This window comes from Salmo salar, chromosome 01 (genome assembly GCF_965601325.2).
Source record: "Salmo salar chromosome 01, fSalSal1, whole genome shotgun sequence".
Lineage (NCBI taxonomy): Eukaryota > Metazoa > Chordata > Actinopteri > Salmoniformes > Salmonidae > Salmo > Salmo salar.
The window spans coordinates 47,292,133-47,309,264 of record NC_138291.1 but is presented as its reverse complement, the minus strand read 5'-3'; the positions used below and the strand labels follow the sequence as shown (position 1 = coordinate 47,309,264).

Genomic DNA, 17,132 nt, shown 5'->3' with positions numbered 1-17,132 from the left:
ATGTCGCTTGCTTTTGACGTAAGTGCACGATGTGCTTATTTTTAGTCCTGACCGATTTATCAGAAAGAATATCTATGAGCTTTTGTGAAAGATAACAGAAGTGATTTGCAAATACTAGTGCATTAAACCCCCCAAAATGTATTTCACATAATTACAACAATAAACGTGGTTAAATTCCAATAAATCTAGCTGTTGTTCAGAACTCAAGACTTCAACCCCCATAATGCATATGGGCTTTAGTTCAATCGAAACTATAAACTAGCGACGGGTTGAGAGGTCGAAGCGAGAAACCGGTTGAATGACAGCACGGTTGTACGTTTGGCTGTGATTAAGGTAAAACATCTTACCGACATACAAAGTACTGGTTTTCAGTTATCCGATAGCTAGTTATGAATTATATTATTTGTACCTAACGGATATGTTTGTTAGAACAGTGCTAGCTGTCTTGTTCCCTAACGCATGTTACAAAACGTCTTGCATAAGTGAATGCCATACTCCGTCTCACCCCAGCCACTGTTCCATTATATTACACAGAAACCGATACTGGAAGTATTGAGATGTTCATTGATGTAGTGGATAGAATATATAGCTGTGTCTCAGGTTGATGCTGCTGTCATCTTCTGCGTGACTGTGACCTGTGATGTAGCTAGTGGTTAAAAAGGTTGGTAAACTATCAACTCGAGATAAGACGAACAACTACCGATATAAACCAGGACATGACATATTTTTTAACTGTTTGATTGCACGGATTCTTTTTGTTGTTGTTGTGTTTGTGCTTGTTTTCGCTCTTGCTTTGCTTACTGCATTACAGCCTGCCTCTGCCTCACCAACCTGGTCTCAGAGCATTTTGTATTGTTCTGTATGTAAATCTGAGCCACTCCATTTAGTGGGATATGCTACGTATCGTATGGTATGTATTCATTTGTGGATGTCCTTCACCCATTTTGTATTATGAATTGCAATTTGTATTATGTTACGAATTTGATAAACATGGAATACTGTATGTTACAAATTTGCGAAACTTATGATACGTTATGAATTCTAGCTAGGTGTCGACTGTTACACAAGCCTACCAGACGAGTTAAATAACAGACAAGCTAAATAACTTCTATGCTCGCTTCGAGGCAAGTAACACTGAAACATGCATGTTCCGGACGACTGTGTGATCACGCTCTCCGCAGCCGATGTGAGTAAGACCTTTAAACAGGTCAACATTCACAAGGCCGCAGGGCCAGATGGATTACCAGGACGTGTACTCTGAGCATGCGCTGACCAACTGGCAAGTGTCTTCACTGACATTTTCAAACTGTCCCTGACTGAGTGTATTACCAACATGTTTCAAGCAGACCATCATAGTCCCTGTGCCCAAGAACATGTAGCTTTTGGCAAGTTAACCTGCCAAAATGACTACCGACCCGTAGCACTCACATCTGTAGCCATGAAATGCTTTGAAAGGCTGGTCATGGCTCACATCAACACCATTATCCCAGAAAACCAAGACCCACTTTGCATACCGCCCCAACAGATCCACAGATGATGCAATCTCTATTGCACTCCACACTATCCTTTCCCACCTGGACAAAAGGAACACCTACGTGAGAATACTATTAATTGACTAACGGATCCTGGACTTCCTGACGGCCGCCCCCAGGTGGTAAGGGTAGGTAACAACACATTTGCCACGCTGACCCTCAACAAGGGGGCCCCTCAGGGGTGCGTGCTCAGTTCCCTCCTGTACTCCCTGTTCACTCATGACTGCATCTCCAGGCAAGACTCCAACACCGTTAACCTCTCTAGGGTCGGCGGGACGAAATCGTCCCACCTACTCAACAGCCAGTTGAATCCCGTGGCGCGTTATTCAAATACCTTAGAAATGCTATTACTTCAATTTCTCAAACATATGACTATTTTACACAATTTTAAAGACAAGACTTTCGTTAATCTAACTACACTGTCCGATTTCAAAAAGGCTTTACAACGAAAGCAAAACATTCGATTATGTCAGCAGAGTACCCAGCCAGAAATAATCAGACACCCATTTTTCAAGCTAGCATATAATGTCACATAAACCCAAACCACAGCTAAATGCAGCACTAACCTTTTGATGATCTTTATCAGATGACAACCCTAGGACATTGTTATACAATACATGCATGTTTTGTTCAATCAAGTTCATATTTATATCAAAAACCAGCTTTTTACATTAGCATGTGACGTTCAGAACTAGCATACCCCCCGCAAACTTCCGGTGAATTTACTAAATTACTCACGATAAACGTTCACCAAAAACATAACAATTATTTTAAGAATTATAGATACAGAACTCTATGCACTCGATATGTCCGATTTTAAAATAGCTTTTCGGTGAAAGCACATTTTGCAATATTCTAAGTAGATAGCCCGGCATCACAGGGCTAGCTATTTAGACACCCACCAAGTTTAGCCCTCACCAAAGTCAGATTTACTATAAGAAAAATGTTATTACCTTTGCTGTTCTTCGTCAGAATGCACTCCCAGGACTTCTACTTCAATAACAAAAGTTGGTTTGGTTCAAAATAATCCATAGTTATGTTCAAATATCCTCTGTTTTGTTCGTGCGTTCAAGACACTATCCGAATGGTAAATAAGGGTGACGAGCATGGCGCAATTCGTGACAAAAAATGTCTAAATATTCCATTACCGTACTTCGAAGCATGTCAACCGCTGTTTAAAATCAATTTTTATGCAATTTTTCTCGTAAAAAAGCGATAATATTCCGACCGGGAAAGCATGTTTAGGTTCAAAGAGGGAGAAAATAAAAACATGGGGTCGACTTGTGCATGCGCCTCCGTCCCATTGTCCTCTGATAGAGCACTTACCAAAAGCGCTAATGTTTTTCAGCCAGTGGCTGGAATTACATCATTCAGCTTTTTCCCGCCTTCTGAGAGCCTATGGGAGCCGTAGGAAGTGTCACGTTACAGCAAAGATCCTCAGTTTTCATTAAAGAGAGCCAAGAAGAACAAGAACTTGTCAGACAGGTCACTTCCTGTAAGGAATCTTCTCAGGTTTTTGCCTGCCATATGAGTTCTGTTATACTCACAGACACCATTCAAACAGTTTTAGAAACTTTAGGGTGTTTTCTATCCAAAGCCAATAATTATATGCATATTCTAGTTTCTGGGCAGTAGTAATAACCAGATTAAATCGTGTACGTTTTTTATCCAGCTGTGCAAATAGTGCCCCCTACCCCCAACAGGTTAAGTTTGCTGATGACACACAGTGATAGGCCTGATCACTTACAACAATAAGACCGCCCATATAGGATGGAGGTCAGAGACCTAGCCGTGTGGTGCCAGGATAACAACCTCGACCTCAATGTGATCAAGACAAATGAGATGATTGTGGACTAATGGAAAAGGATGACCGAGCACGCCCCCATTCTCATTGACAGGGCTGTAGTGGAGCAGGTTGAGAGCTTTAACTTCCTTGGTGTCCATATCACCAGTGAACTATCATGGTGCAAACACACCAAGACAGTCTTGAAGAGGGCACGACAAAATATTTTCCCCCTCAGGATACTGAGAAGATTTGGCATGGGTCCACAGATCCTCAAAGGTTCTACAGCTGCACCATCGAGAGCATCCTGATTGGTTGCGTCACTGCCTGGTATGGCAACTGGTCGGCCTCCGACCGCAAGCCACTACAGAGGGTAGTGCGTACGGCCATGTACATCACTTGAGCCAAGCTTCCTGCCATCCAGGACCTTTATACCAGGCGGTGTCAGAGGAAGGCCCTAAAAATTGTCAGACTCCAGCCACTCTGGTCAGCGACTGTTCTGTCTGCTTACACATGGCAAGCGGTACCGGATCGCCAAGTCTAGGTCCGAAAGGCTTCTTAACAGCTTCTACCCCCAAGCCATAAGACTCCTGAACAGCTAATCAAATGGCTAACCAAGTGATGTATCTAAAACCTTATTCATATATAACTACGATCTGAGCGCTCTATGTACATTTTATGCAGCTCTATTTTATAAAAACATTTCTCACTGCAATTTTTGTATGTAGGCTTGTCTGTTGAGTTAGTACTGGGGGAATAGGGATCTGAGGGGACTCAGGGAGGGGAATATACAACAAGAACAACTAGTTCCTATGTCTATGTACACTACCGTTCAAAAGTTTTGTCACTTAGAAATGTCCTTGATTTTGAAAGAAAAGCTTTTTTTTTGGTCCATTTTTAAAATAACATCAAATTGATCAGAATTACAGTGTAAACATTGTTCATGTTGTAAATGACTATTGTAGCTGGAAATGGCTTTTTTTTTATTTTTTATTATGGAATACCTACATAGGCGTACGTCAGGCCCATTTATCAGCAACCATCACTCATGTGTTCCAATAGCACGTTGTGTTAAACTTGGATTAGCTATCATTTTACAAGGCTAATTGATCATTAGAAAACCCTTTTGCAACTACTCCCTTCACAGAACAGCACAAACTGGATCTAACCAGAATAGAAAGAGTGGGTGGCCCCGGTGCACAACTGAGGTAGAGGATAAGTACATTAGTGTCTAGTTTGAGAAACAGACACCTCAAACCCACAACTGGCAGCTTCATTAAATAGTACCTGCAAAACACCAGTCTCAACGTCAACAGTAAAGAGGCAACATTTCTTGGAGACAGAACGTGTCTCCTTCCTAAGCGGTATGATGGCTGCGTGATCCCATGGTGTTTATACTTGCATACCATTGCTTGTACAGATGAACGTGGTACCTTCAGGCGTTTGGAAATGAATCCCATGGATGAACCAGACTTGTGGAGGTCTCCAATTTGTTTTCTTAAGTCTTGGCTGATTTCTTTTGATTTTCCCATGATGTCAGCAAAGAGGCACTGAGTTTGAAGGTAGGCCTTGAAATACATCCACAGGTACACCTCCAATTGACTCAAATGATGTCAATTAGCCTATCAGAAGCTTCTAAAGCCATGACATCATTTTCTGGAATTTTCCAAGCTGTTTAAAGGCAATGTTAACTTGGTTTATGTAAACTTCTGACCCACTGGAATTGTGATACAGTGAAATAATCTGTCTGTAAACAATTGTTGGAAAAAGTACTTGTGTCATGAACAAAGTAGATGTCCTAACCCACTTGCCAAAACTATAGTTTGTTAACAAGAAATTTGTGGAGTAGTTGAAAAATGAGTTTTAATGACTCCAACCTAAGTGTATGTAAACTTCTGACTTCAAGTGTGTGTGTATGTATGTATTATTTATATTAGTTCAATCTGTGTCTCTTCATTGGCTTAGGCTATTATTTGCATTCAAGACCAGTTTCTTTTCATTGCTCTGTTTGTCAGAGTAGCTACTCATTTCGGTCATTTGTGTGGTATGGAAATAGATTCTGCTAATGTCTTCTGTCGCATAAAATAACATAATTGCAATAAATGCGTTTTATAAAAGGTTTTATAAAACATATTTTCCCCTATGAGGTGTAATCCTAGAAACAGCTCTGCCCAACTGTAGGCTATGTCACTACGCAAATGCGATTTCATAGAATCATGCAATGTTTTATTATAACCGAGTGGCTGCGGATCAGAAAAATCTATAGAAATTAAGCTTCTGCGCATGTGTATATTCTATACTTTTATATGCGTGGAGAACAGGCTACTCAGGCGAACGGTGCTCGTTTAACGAAGTTAGATCAAAGCAGAATCAACGTTTGCAAGATCACATAACGATAGTATTCTACAGAACCCGAAACATTAGGGCATCGTGTAATGTTACTGTTTGACAACCATCTGCTCTAAAATAGCTCACTTTACATCATCCAAAACAACAAACACTGTAGATACTTGAAAAACTAAGATCTAAATGAATATCTCCATGAAACTGATTTCAGATCAGTGGTTGGTATGCAGATGCTGCATGGACGTTTCACCGTTAACTTTGTACAGAACTAATATAATGCCAAGCCCTTCCTTAGAGTACTGCTGACCACGCCCCCTTGGTGTGATCAATTGAAACGGTAAAACCAGGCTATTTCCCAGAGACATGCAATTTCACCCTTGAGGAGGTAGATAATGTGTTGATTTCCCTACCAAACAAGGCAAGTGAATCAGATGGTGTCACTTATGAGACTTTAAAGGCCACAAGGCCCCAGTCCTCCCATGCCCTCATGCATATCTTCAATGCCTGTCTGATTAATGGAAAGGTACCTGACTCATGGCTGGGTGCTCTTATCCACGGAATACAAAAAAAAATACAATGTTTCAGATGATCCATCTATACTGAACAATAATATAAACGCAACAATTTCAAAGATTTTACTGAGTTACAGTTCATAGAAGGGAAGGGTGATCCCGCAGGTCAAGAAGCCGAATGTGGAGTTCCTGGGCTGGCGTTGTTACAACGTGGCCTGTGGTTGTGGGGCCAGTTGGACGTACTGCCAAATTCTCTAAAGTGACATTAGAGTTGAGTTATGGTAGAGAAATTAACATTAAATTCTCTGGCAACAACTCTGTTGGACATTCCTGCAGTCCGCATGCCAATTGCACGCTCCCTCAACTTGAGAAATCTGTGGCATTGTGTTGTGACACAACTGCACATTTTAGACAGGCCTTTTATTGTCCCCGGCACAAGGTGCACCTGTGTAATGATCATGCTGTTTAATCAGCTTCTTGTTATGCCACACATGTCCGGTGGATGGATTATCTTTGCAAAGGAGAAATGTGCACAACATTTGAGAGAAATACGCTTTTTTCAAAATGGGACAAACACGATACATGTTGCATTTTTGTTCTGTATACATGGAGAGACAATTCCCTCTTTCCCTTTGTCTGTAAAGTGTTCATGAAATTCTTGCTCGCCCACATACTACCATGGCTTTTAGATACAGGCATTCTCTCTCCCAAACAAAAGGCATATACAGACAGACAGACGGCATGAATGAGCATGTTTTCTGCATAAAACTTGAACTGATGGCTCAAAGTATGAATCAACAAAGTTTTGGACTTTAGAGATGCCTTTGGTACTTTATCGCGTAGTGTAATCAATGCACTTGAGGATATACGAATGTGGACATCATGTGGACATCATAACCTTTGTACACATCGGATCTTCTCTCCAAGTTATATGTGGGAAGCAGCTGACTGAACCAATCCCACTCTGGGTTGGCATAAAAACAGGCTGCCCATGGAGTGCCGTTTACTTCATCCTAGCCATCAACCAGTGGCTGAAATGGCTATGCCAGTGTGCTCGAGCCCATGTTTGGTGACCGAACCCAGTACAGGGGTATGATGATGACGTTCAGATCTCCTCCAGAGAGGAGCATGTTATCAACGCTATGCTCTCTCAAACAGATTACTTTTTGAAATGGTCTGGGCAGGAAGTTAAAGACACAATGTGCAGTGTTCTATGAAAGACGCAGCGGAGGCAACCGCTGGTACAAGACAAACTGATAAGCCCCCCGACACTAGTGTTCGCTCGGCATGAAACATACAGCTCTCATGAACGTAAGTTAAATGTTGCTAGCGAGTGGGTGGGGGGGTACAAGTTGAGGAGCTTGTCCATGAGTATTCAACCAGGCTTGAAATGATTGACATTTCCCCTCTGCCTGTGGTCATGAAGCTAGACGCTGTGAGAGGGGTGGCCTAGCAAAGATTCAACATCTGCTTGCCAATGTGCGTATACCAAGTAGGTTCTGAGTGAAATTAATAACAAAATCGTTCCAGGTGGTGAGAAAGTGGCTATGCTTAAACACACACACCACACGTGACGTTCTCTTCCTGAGCCGAAGAGAGGGGGTTTGTGTGTCCTGAATGTTGAGTGGGTTTACATTGCTACCAGACTGACTCACCTGTTGAACATGCTCAACAGGGACGATGCGACAGTTAGGGAATTAGCCAGAGCCTCCCTCCTTGTGGACCAATGGAAGAGGAATGTGCCACTGACAATGAGGACAACTTCCTGGGCTTCAGGAGGAAGACCAATTGGACACTTGTGCTGCGGGCTTTGGAGTCTGGTCAGACTGGCCAGACCCGTGCAACCGGAGCTCAGATGGGCATGGACTGATGACGCAAACAGAGCCAGTGACTGCCTCTGATGCAGTTGTGGCAGGCCCCTGTGTTGTGGAGGCTTCTGTCACCCGTGATGGAACATCTCCTCCTACATCATGGAAAACACTCCTCGGTATCAGACGGCTGCAGCTATGGCAACACTGGCCTAAGTATGCAGGGGGAAACTTGCTGCTCCAGACTGTGCTGACACCTCTGTCTCCCATTCCATGTACTGTACCAGAATGCTGCCATTGGCGAGGACATTCTCACCTCTACTGTTAAGCCGAGGCTGCAAGTTCTACCAACCAAAATATAACCTAGCACTCTTGTAACCTGCAAACCATGACCCATTTTGTATTCTTCATGAGTCAAATGCAATGGAGTCTGTTTCCGTTGTTGTGAATGGTTGCTGTTCATACAAGGTTTTGTACATTGTTAGACATGACTGCCTTGTCGACCTGAGAGACAGCGAGGTGAGACGGGTAGTCTCACCAACAGCACACATTTATAAACATTCTTGTGGTTAAGAGGACGGTTTGATGTTGCTGACACGTTTTCCTGTATGCCAAATATGCCAGATGTTGTGGGGGTAGGCCAGATGGAGGTGCTCATTTTGGAAGTGGCTGCTCATTTGATGGCTGCATGGAGCAGGTCTTTGCCGACAAGTTTCTTAAATACCGGCCCCTCCAGCACGCTTGGACAGCCTCGGGTGTAGGTGCAATCTGGTTACACCGATATTTGGACACGTACATTGGCTTACAGTCTGTGGCCTCCAGATTGCGGGCCTGACAAAAACTAGGGCTGCTCTGTTTCAGCTTTCGTGGGCACCCTAGCTGTTTGGAGAAGGAGGTGCTTTTTGTACCCTTGACTGCTATGAATACAGGGACGTTTGGAATGTTTAGGATCCTTTTTTTAATGTAAATTTGTAAAGTGGCTTCAAATAAAGTATTTAAAATGTGTGTGCACAACATAAGACCGTCGTCATGCTCGTGTCTCCTCCATATGTCACTCAATGCCAGCCTGCTTGTGCTCATTTTAAGTACGACAGTGGTGACTATTGCTTAACACTGGAGTTGTTAAAGAAATCTATGAATTATATGCAGTAGCTGCTACATTCAGTGACAGGGTATTGAAGACTGTCCTCTTCAAGCTACAGTAGTTGAATACTTGAATATTAGTTAATATTTAGAAACACCACTTTGCATCCTGTTTACATCTCTCCCCACCTAGTCTTTTAAAAATATACTTTACATGAAAGTACCCTTTAGTGTTTGAGACTTTTGTAAACGCTTTGTTTCTTAGTTGAAAGTGCGAAGGGTTTGGAGATGGTTTATATACAGTAAATACTGAACAAAAATATGAACGCAACTGCACTTTCAAATATTTTATTGAGGTACAGTTCATATGAGAAAATCAGTCAATTGAAAAATTCATTATGTCCCAAGCTATGGATTTCACATGACTGGGAAAACCGATATGCATCTGTTGGTCACAGATGCAAATAAAATAAAATGGGCCTCATCACGGTATTTCTTTGCATTCAAATTTCCATTGATAAAATGCAATTGTGTTCGTTGTCCATAGCTTTTGCCTGCCCATACCATAACCCCACCGTCACCATGGGGTACTCTGTTCACAACGTTGATATCAGCAAACTGCTCACCCACACGATGCTATACACGTGGTCTGCGGTTGTGAGGCCGGTTGGACCAACTGCCAAATTTTCCAAAATGACGTTGGAGGCAGCTTATGGTAGAGAAATGAACATTCAGTTCTTTGGCAACCGCTTTGGTGAACATTCCTGCAGTCAGCATGCCAATTGCAAGCTCCCTCAACTTGAGACTTCTGCTGCGTTGTGTGACAACACACATTTTAGAGAGGCCTTTTATCATCCCAAGCACAAGGGGCACCTGTGTAATGATCATGCTGTTTAATCAGCTTCTTGATATGCCACATCTCTCAGGTGGCTGGATTATCTTGGAAAAGGATAAATGCTCACTAAAAGGGATGTAAACAAATGTGCTTTTCGCGTGTTAGGAACATTCCTGGGTTCTTTTATTTCAGCTCATGAAACATGGGACCAACACTTTACATGTTGCATTTATACTTTTGTTCAGTGTGTACTTCATCAACTGTATTTCTTTATTAGTTGAGTATATCAGAGTGTAATATTGTCGGACCATATTTAACTCGCTCCCCCAGTGCCTCCAATGGCTGGCTGGCTGCTGAAAGTGTCGTCTGTTGCAACGGCAGTGGTGGCGTCGTCAGGCTTCTACCTCTACAACAACAAACAACTGGACCCCAATGACATCAGCCTGGTCCGCTTCGGGCGGGCCGCAGCTACGGTCAGTACATAACCACAACCACACAGACCCTACTGTAGGACCACAGCACATAACCATGAGTACACAAACACATCAGTCTGGTCAGTATAGTATACCAACCACACAAACTAGGGTTGTAACGGTACATGTATTCGTACCGGACCGTTCTGTATGGGGACCTCGGCTTATACATAGAAAAAACGAGGCCTATAGGTTATGCCTACGTGGCAGTTTATGCCTCTTGAGCGAATCTGAGCTGAAAAAACATTAAGGGCTATTCAGTTAAAACAAATAGAACCTATGTGCACGTTGCAATTAAATTCCAATCTTAATTGGCGCATTTCAAACAATCCTTTTGTGAATCGCAGCCGGGAACTACAGTGAGGGGAAAAAAGTATTTGATCCCCTGCTGATTTTGTACGTTTGCCCACTGACAAAGAAATGATTAGTCTATAATTTTAATGGTAGGTTTATTTGAACAGTGAGAGACAGAATAACAACAAAGTCCAGAAAAACGCATGTCAAAAATGTTATAAATTGATTAGCATTTTAATGAGGGAATAAGTATTTGACCCCCCTCTCAATCAAAGATTTCTGGCTCCCAGGTGTCTTTTATACAGGTAACGAGCTAAGATTAGGAGCACACTCTTAAAGGGAGTGCTCCTAATCTCAGCTTGTTACCTGTATAAAAGACACCTGTCCACAGAGGCAATCAATCATTCAGATTCCAAACTCTCCACCATGGCCAAGACCAAAGAGCTCTCCAAGGATGTCAGGGACAAGATTGTAGACCTACACAAGGCTGGAATGGGCTACAAGACCATCGCCAAGCAGCTTGGTGAGAAGGTGACAACAGTTGGTGCTATTATTCGCAAATGGAAGAAACACAAAAGAACTGTCAATCTCCCTCGGCCTGGGGCTTCGTGCAAGATCTCACCTCGTGGAGTTGCAATGATCATGAGAACGGTGAGGAATCAGCCCAGAACTACACGGGAGGATCTTGTCAATGATCTCAAGGCAGCTGGGACCATAGTCACCAAGAAAACAATTGGTAACACACTACGCCGTGAAGGACTGAAATCCTGCAGCGCCCGCAAGGTCCCCCTGCTCAAGAAAGCACGTATACATGCCCGTCTGAAGTTTGCCAATGAACATCTGAATGATTCAGAGGACAACTGGTGAAAGTGTTGTGGTCAGATGAGACCAAAATGGAGCTCTTTGGCATCAACTCAACTCACCATGTTTGGAGGAGGAGGAATGCTCCCTATGACCCCAAGAACACCATCCCCACCGTCAAACATGGAGGTGGACACATTATGCTTTGGGGGTGTTTTTCTGCTAAGGGGACAGGACCACTTCACCGCATCAAAGGGATGATGGACGGGGCCATGTACCGTCAAATCTTGGGTGAGAACCTCCTTCCCTCAGCCAGGGCATTGAAAATGGGTCGTGGATGGGTATTCCAGCATGACAATGACCCAAAACACACGGCCAAGGCAACAAAGGAGTGGCTTAAGAAGAAGCACATTAAGGTCCTGGAGTGGCCTAGCCAGTCTAATGACCAGTCTTAATCCCATAGAAACTCTGTGGAGGGAGCTGAAGGTTCGAGTTGCCAAACGTCAGCCTCAACCTTAATGACTTGGAGAAGATCTGCAAAGAGGAGTGAGACAAAATCCCTCCTGAGATGTGTGCAAACCTGGTGGCCAACTACAAGAAACATCTGACCTCTGTGATTGCCAACAAGGGTTTTGCCACCAAGTACTAAGTCATGTTTTGCAGAGGGGTCAAATACTTATTTCCCTCATTAAAATGCAAATCATTTTATAACATTTGACACGTTTTTCTGGATTTTTTTGTTATTCTGTCTCTCACTGTTCAAATAAATAAAAGATAAATTTAAATTATTTATTTATTATATTTATTAATATATTATATTTATTATTATAAATTTATAATAATAAATAAAACAAATAAACCTACCATTATAGACTGATCATTTCTTTGTCAGTGGGCAAACGTACAAAATCAGCAGGGGATCAAATACTTTTTTCCCCTCACTGTAGTTCTGTACAATGGTGAGTGGTGGGGCCGATAAGCCAATGGAGTTCTCCATTGTTTAAATCTCCAGTTTGGGAACATTTTGGATTCTAAGTATATTACAACGGGGATGGACAGAGAGTAGGTTGCCACTGCTCAAAAAGAATACAGCGCATTCGGAAAGTATTCAGACCGCTTGACTTTTTTCCCACATTTTGCAGCCTTTTTCTAAAATTGATTAAATACACCATTTTCCTCATCAATCTACACACAATACCCCATAATGACAAAGCGAAAACAGGTTTTTCACTACCAATTTGGATACCACGAAATTGAGAGAAAAAAAAATAAAAAAACGGAACTACCTTTTTATTTACATAAGTTTTCAGACCCTTTGCTATGAGACTCGAAATTGAGCTTGGGTGCATCCTGTTTCCATTGATCGTCCTTGATGTTTCTACGACTTGATTGGAGTCCATGTATAGTAAATTCAATTGATGGACATGATTTGGAAAGGCGAACAACTGTCTATATAAGGTCCCACAGTTGACAGTACATGTCAGAGCCAAAACCAAGCCATGAGGTCGAAGGAATTCTCTTGTCGAGGCACAGATCGGGGGAAGGGTACCAAACAATTTCTGCAGCATTGAAGGTCCCCAAGAACAGTGGCCTCCATCATTCTTAAATGGAAGGAGTTTGGAACCACCAAGACTCTTTCTAGAGCTGGCCGCCCTGCTAAACTGAGCAATTGGGGGAGAAAGACCTTGGTCAGGGAGGTGACCAAGAACCCGGTGGTCATTCTGACAGAGCTCCAGAGTTCCTCTGTGGAGATGGGAGTAACTTTCAGAAGGACAACAATCTCTGCAGCACTCCACCAATTAGGCCTTTATGGTTGAGTGGCCAGACGGACGCCACGCCTCACTAAAAGGCTCATGACAGCCCGCTTGGAGTTTGCCAATAGGCACCTAAAGACTCTCATATCATGAGAAACAAGATTCGTTGGTCTAATGAAACCAAGATTGAACTCTTTGGCCTGAATGCGAAGTGTCACGTCTGGAGGAAACCTTGCACCATCCCTACGGTGATGCGTGGTGGCAGCATCATGCTGTGGGACTAGTAAGGATCGAGTGAAAGATGAACGGAGCAAAGTATAGAGAGATCCTTGATGAAAACCTGCCCCAGAGCGCTCAGGACCCCAGACCGGGCGAAGGTTCTCCTTCCAACAGGACAACGACCCTAAGCACACAGCCAAGACAACGCAGGAGTTGCTTCGGGACAAATCTCGGAATGTCCTTGAGTTGCCCAGCCAGAGCCCGGACTTGAACCCAATCGAACATCTCTGGAGAGTCCTCAAAATAGCTGTTCAGCAACACTCCCCATCCAGAGCTTGAGAGGATCTGCAGAGAAGAATGTGAGAAACAACTCAAATACAGGTTTGCCAAGCTTGTAATGTCATACCAAAGAAGACTAAGCGTAATCGCTGCCAAAGGTGCTTCAACAAAGTACTGAGTAAAGGGTCTGAATACTTATGTAAATGTCATATTTTTGTTTTATTTGTAATAAAATGCTCTGATCTGGTGGAAACGTCATAAAATACTTCTTATCCCTTGCGCAAATGGCCTATAGCTATGTCTGTCCGGAGCTCAATGGAACGGGGAACTCTTAGGGCCCCCCGAATATTTTATACAGTATACAGTTTGCTAGCACAAACTTCAGGCCCTGACCTAAGTTAATATTTTATACAGTGTTGCAAGTTCCTTGCAGACAGGCCATGAGTAGTTAATGTAGATATTATAGGATATTTATTTTTATCAGGATATTTTCTACCTGCAGGCTGCAGTGTTTTTATTTGTTGGCTTTATGTTGGCTATTTTGACATAGTTGGAATAGTCATTAGAAATTACTTTTCGAATTTGGATTATGTAAATGAGTGATTTTGAGATACATAGACTTTTTATTATAAATTAAATGAAACTGTTCCACTAAAATGTGCATATAAAAATCATACCTGGCACGCAGATGGGTAGAAATGGTAAGATACATTGACACTCCAAATGGAAAAGGTTGCCCGCCCCTGGTGTAGCCTATTAGGTTTTTAACAGCAGTAGCGTAACAGCAGAAACTGCGAAGGCCAGCAGCAGCGGGAGGAAGAGGTTCAGGAACAGGTTTATTTTCCTTAAGGTTATGCTATCTTGATCTCTGGCTCCCTCAAGTCATTTGTGTGTCCTTAATTATTTAATCACAGTGTGTTTAAAGCACCAGACAAGCTCTGTAGCCTACATATACTGGTCAAGAGTTTCAGGACACCTACTCATTCAAGGGTTTTTATTTATCTTGACTATTTTCTACATTGTAGAATAATAGTGAAGACCTCAACATTATGAAATAACACATGGAATCATGTAGTAACTGAAAAGGTGTTAATCAAAATATATTTGAGATTCTTCAAATAGCCACCCCTTGCCTTGATGACAGATTTGCGCACTCTTGGCATTCTCTCAACCAGCTTCACCTGGAATGCTTTTCCAACAGTCATGAATGAGTTCCAGGATATGCTGAGCACTTGTTGGCTGCTTTTCCTTCTCTCTGCGGTCCAACTCATCCCAAACCAGCTAAATTGGGTTGAGGTTGGGTGATTGTGGAGGCCAGGTCATCTGATGCAGCACTCATCACTCTCCTTCTTGGTAAAATAGCCCTTACACAGCCTGGAGGTGTGTTGGGTCATTGTGTAAACTGGAAACCACATATCCTGAGGCTGCATTTATTGTAGCTGGGGATTTTAACAAGGCTAATCTGAATTTGATCAGCATATTGAATGTGTGGCCCGGGCTGGTAAAATTCTGGATCATTGTTTATTAGCAAGTGCATCGGTGATGTTGTACCCACGGCGACTATTAAAACCTTCCCCAACCAGAAACCGTGGATTGATGGCAGCATTCGCGCAAAACTGAAAGCGCGAAACACTGCTTTTAATCAGGACTGGAAACATGACCGAATTCAAACAGTGTAGCTATTCCCTCCAAGGCAATCAAACGAGCTAAGCGTCAGTATAGAGACAAAGTAGAGTCGCAATTCAACGGCTCAGACATGAGAGGTATGTGGCACAAACTTTTACAGATGCACAATCAAGAGCATCCTGTCGGGCTGTATCACCGCCTGGTACGGCAACTGCTCCGCCCACAACCATAAGGCTCTCCAGAGGGTAGTGAGGTCTGCACAACGCATCACAGAGGGCAAACTACCTGCCCTCCAGGACACCATGCTGGTTGAGTGTGCCTTGAATTCTAAATAAATCACAGTGTCACCAGCAAAGGACCATCACACCTCTTCCATGCTTTACGGTGGGAAATACACATGTGGAGATCAGCTGTTTACCCACACCCCGTCTCACAAAAACACAGCTTTGAAACCAAACAACTCCAATTTGGACTACAGACCAAAGGACTAATTTCCACCGGTCTAATGTCCATTGCTCGTGTTTCTTGGCCCAAGCAAGTCTCTTGTTCTCATTGGTGTCCTTTTTTAGTGTTTATTTTTTTGCAGCAATTTGACCATGAAGGCCTGCTTCATGCAGTCTCCTCTAGGCAGTTGTTGATGTTGAGATGTTTCTGTTACTTGAACTCTGAAGCATTTATTTGGGCTGCAATTTCTGTTCTTGCCAAAATATGGACTTGGTCTTTTACCAAATAAGGCTGTCTTCTGTATACCACCACTACCTTGTCACAACACAACTGATTGGCTCAAACGCATTAGGACGGAAGGAAATTCCACAAATTTTACTTTTAACAAGGCACAGCTGGTAATTGAAATGCATTCCAGGTGAACTCATGAAGCTGGTTGAGCGAATGCCAAGAGTGTGTAAAGCTGTCATCAAGGCAAAGGGTGGCTACTTTGAAGAATCTCAAATATAAAATATATTTTGATTTAACACGTCTTCATTTTTTTGGTTACTACATGATTCCATGTGTGTTATAGTTTTGATGTCTTTACTATTATTCTACAATGTAAAAATATAGTAAAAGCCTTGAATGAGTAGGTGTTCTGAAACTTTTGACCGGTAGTGTAGGGAAAAATACACATTTTAAAATGTACACCAATCGATTGGTTGAAAGAACAGACGACCTAGAGTCGACCAAGATTAAAAAAAATAAAATAAAAAATGTGTATTGGACAGCCCTACCCAGCTGCTATTTCATTGGTGTCTATGGGAGACCCACTCCACTAAGTAGACAGGAACTGACACATTTTTTTTCAATGGTAAATGACTTAAGTGAACTATATTCATTTATCCACCATCTTTGCTATTGCTCAGCTCAGTCTTGACTCAGGGGCGGAAATCCCGGGGGGGACACGACCCCCCCATCCTGGGAAAAATATGATTTGTCCCCCCCAATATATCACTGAAACATAACTATGTAATTTAAATAATATTAATAATACGCAATGAAAGCAATTGTGCTGATTATAGACACTTAATAGCGCGTTTTTAAGTTTCAAAAGATTGCGACCCCCCTCCCCCCCACCCTTTGCCTCACAATGGTTTGATCCACTGCCAGTTCCTTAGCTTGCTAGGTAACGTAGAGGTCGTATCTACTGTCTGAAAGGCACTCAATGCACGTAACTGACGTGAGGTTAATCCAGTCAATTGCGCGCACACACACTAGCTGAATATGCAGAGCTAGCGCACAAATATTAACTATTAAGCTAGCTAGTACCTATTCCATTTATGTGGCGTCGTCAAAGA

The 17,132-nt window shown here is 42.6% G+C and overlaps 1 protein-coding gene across 2 annotated transcripts in view; it reads left to right on the top strand.

The window, feature by feature from the left end:
- Nucleotides 1–224: 224 nt before the first annotated feature.
- Nucleotides 225–17,132, top strand: part of adck1 (aarF domain containing kinase 1) — a 175,856-nt gene continuing 158,948 nt past the window's right edge. For both annotated transcript variants that reach the window (XM_014196121.3, XM_045718532.2), the window contains exons 1-2: nt 225–333; nt 10,230–10,372. In XM_014196121.3, coding sequence (XP_014051596.1) covers nt 10,238–10,372 — 135 coding nt within the window. In that variant the 5' untranslated portion in view covers nt 225–333; nt 10,230–10,237. The remainder of the gene's footprint in view (nt 334–10,229; nt 10,373–17,132) is intronic.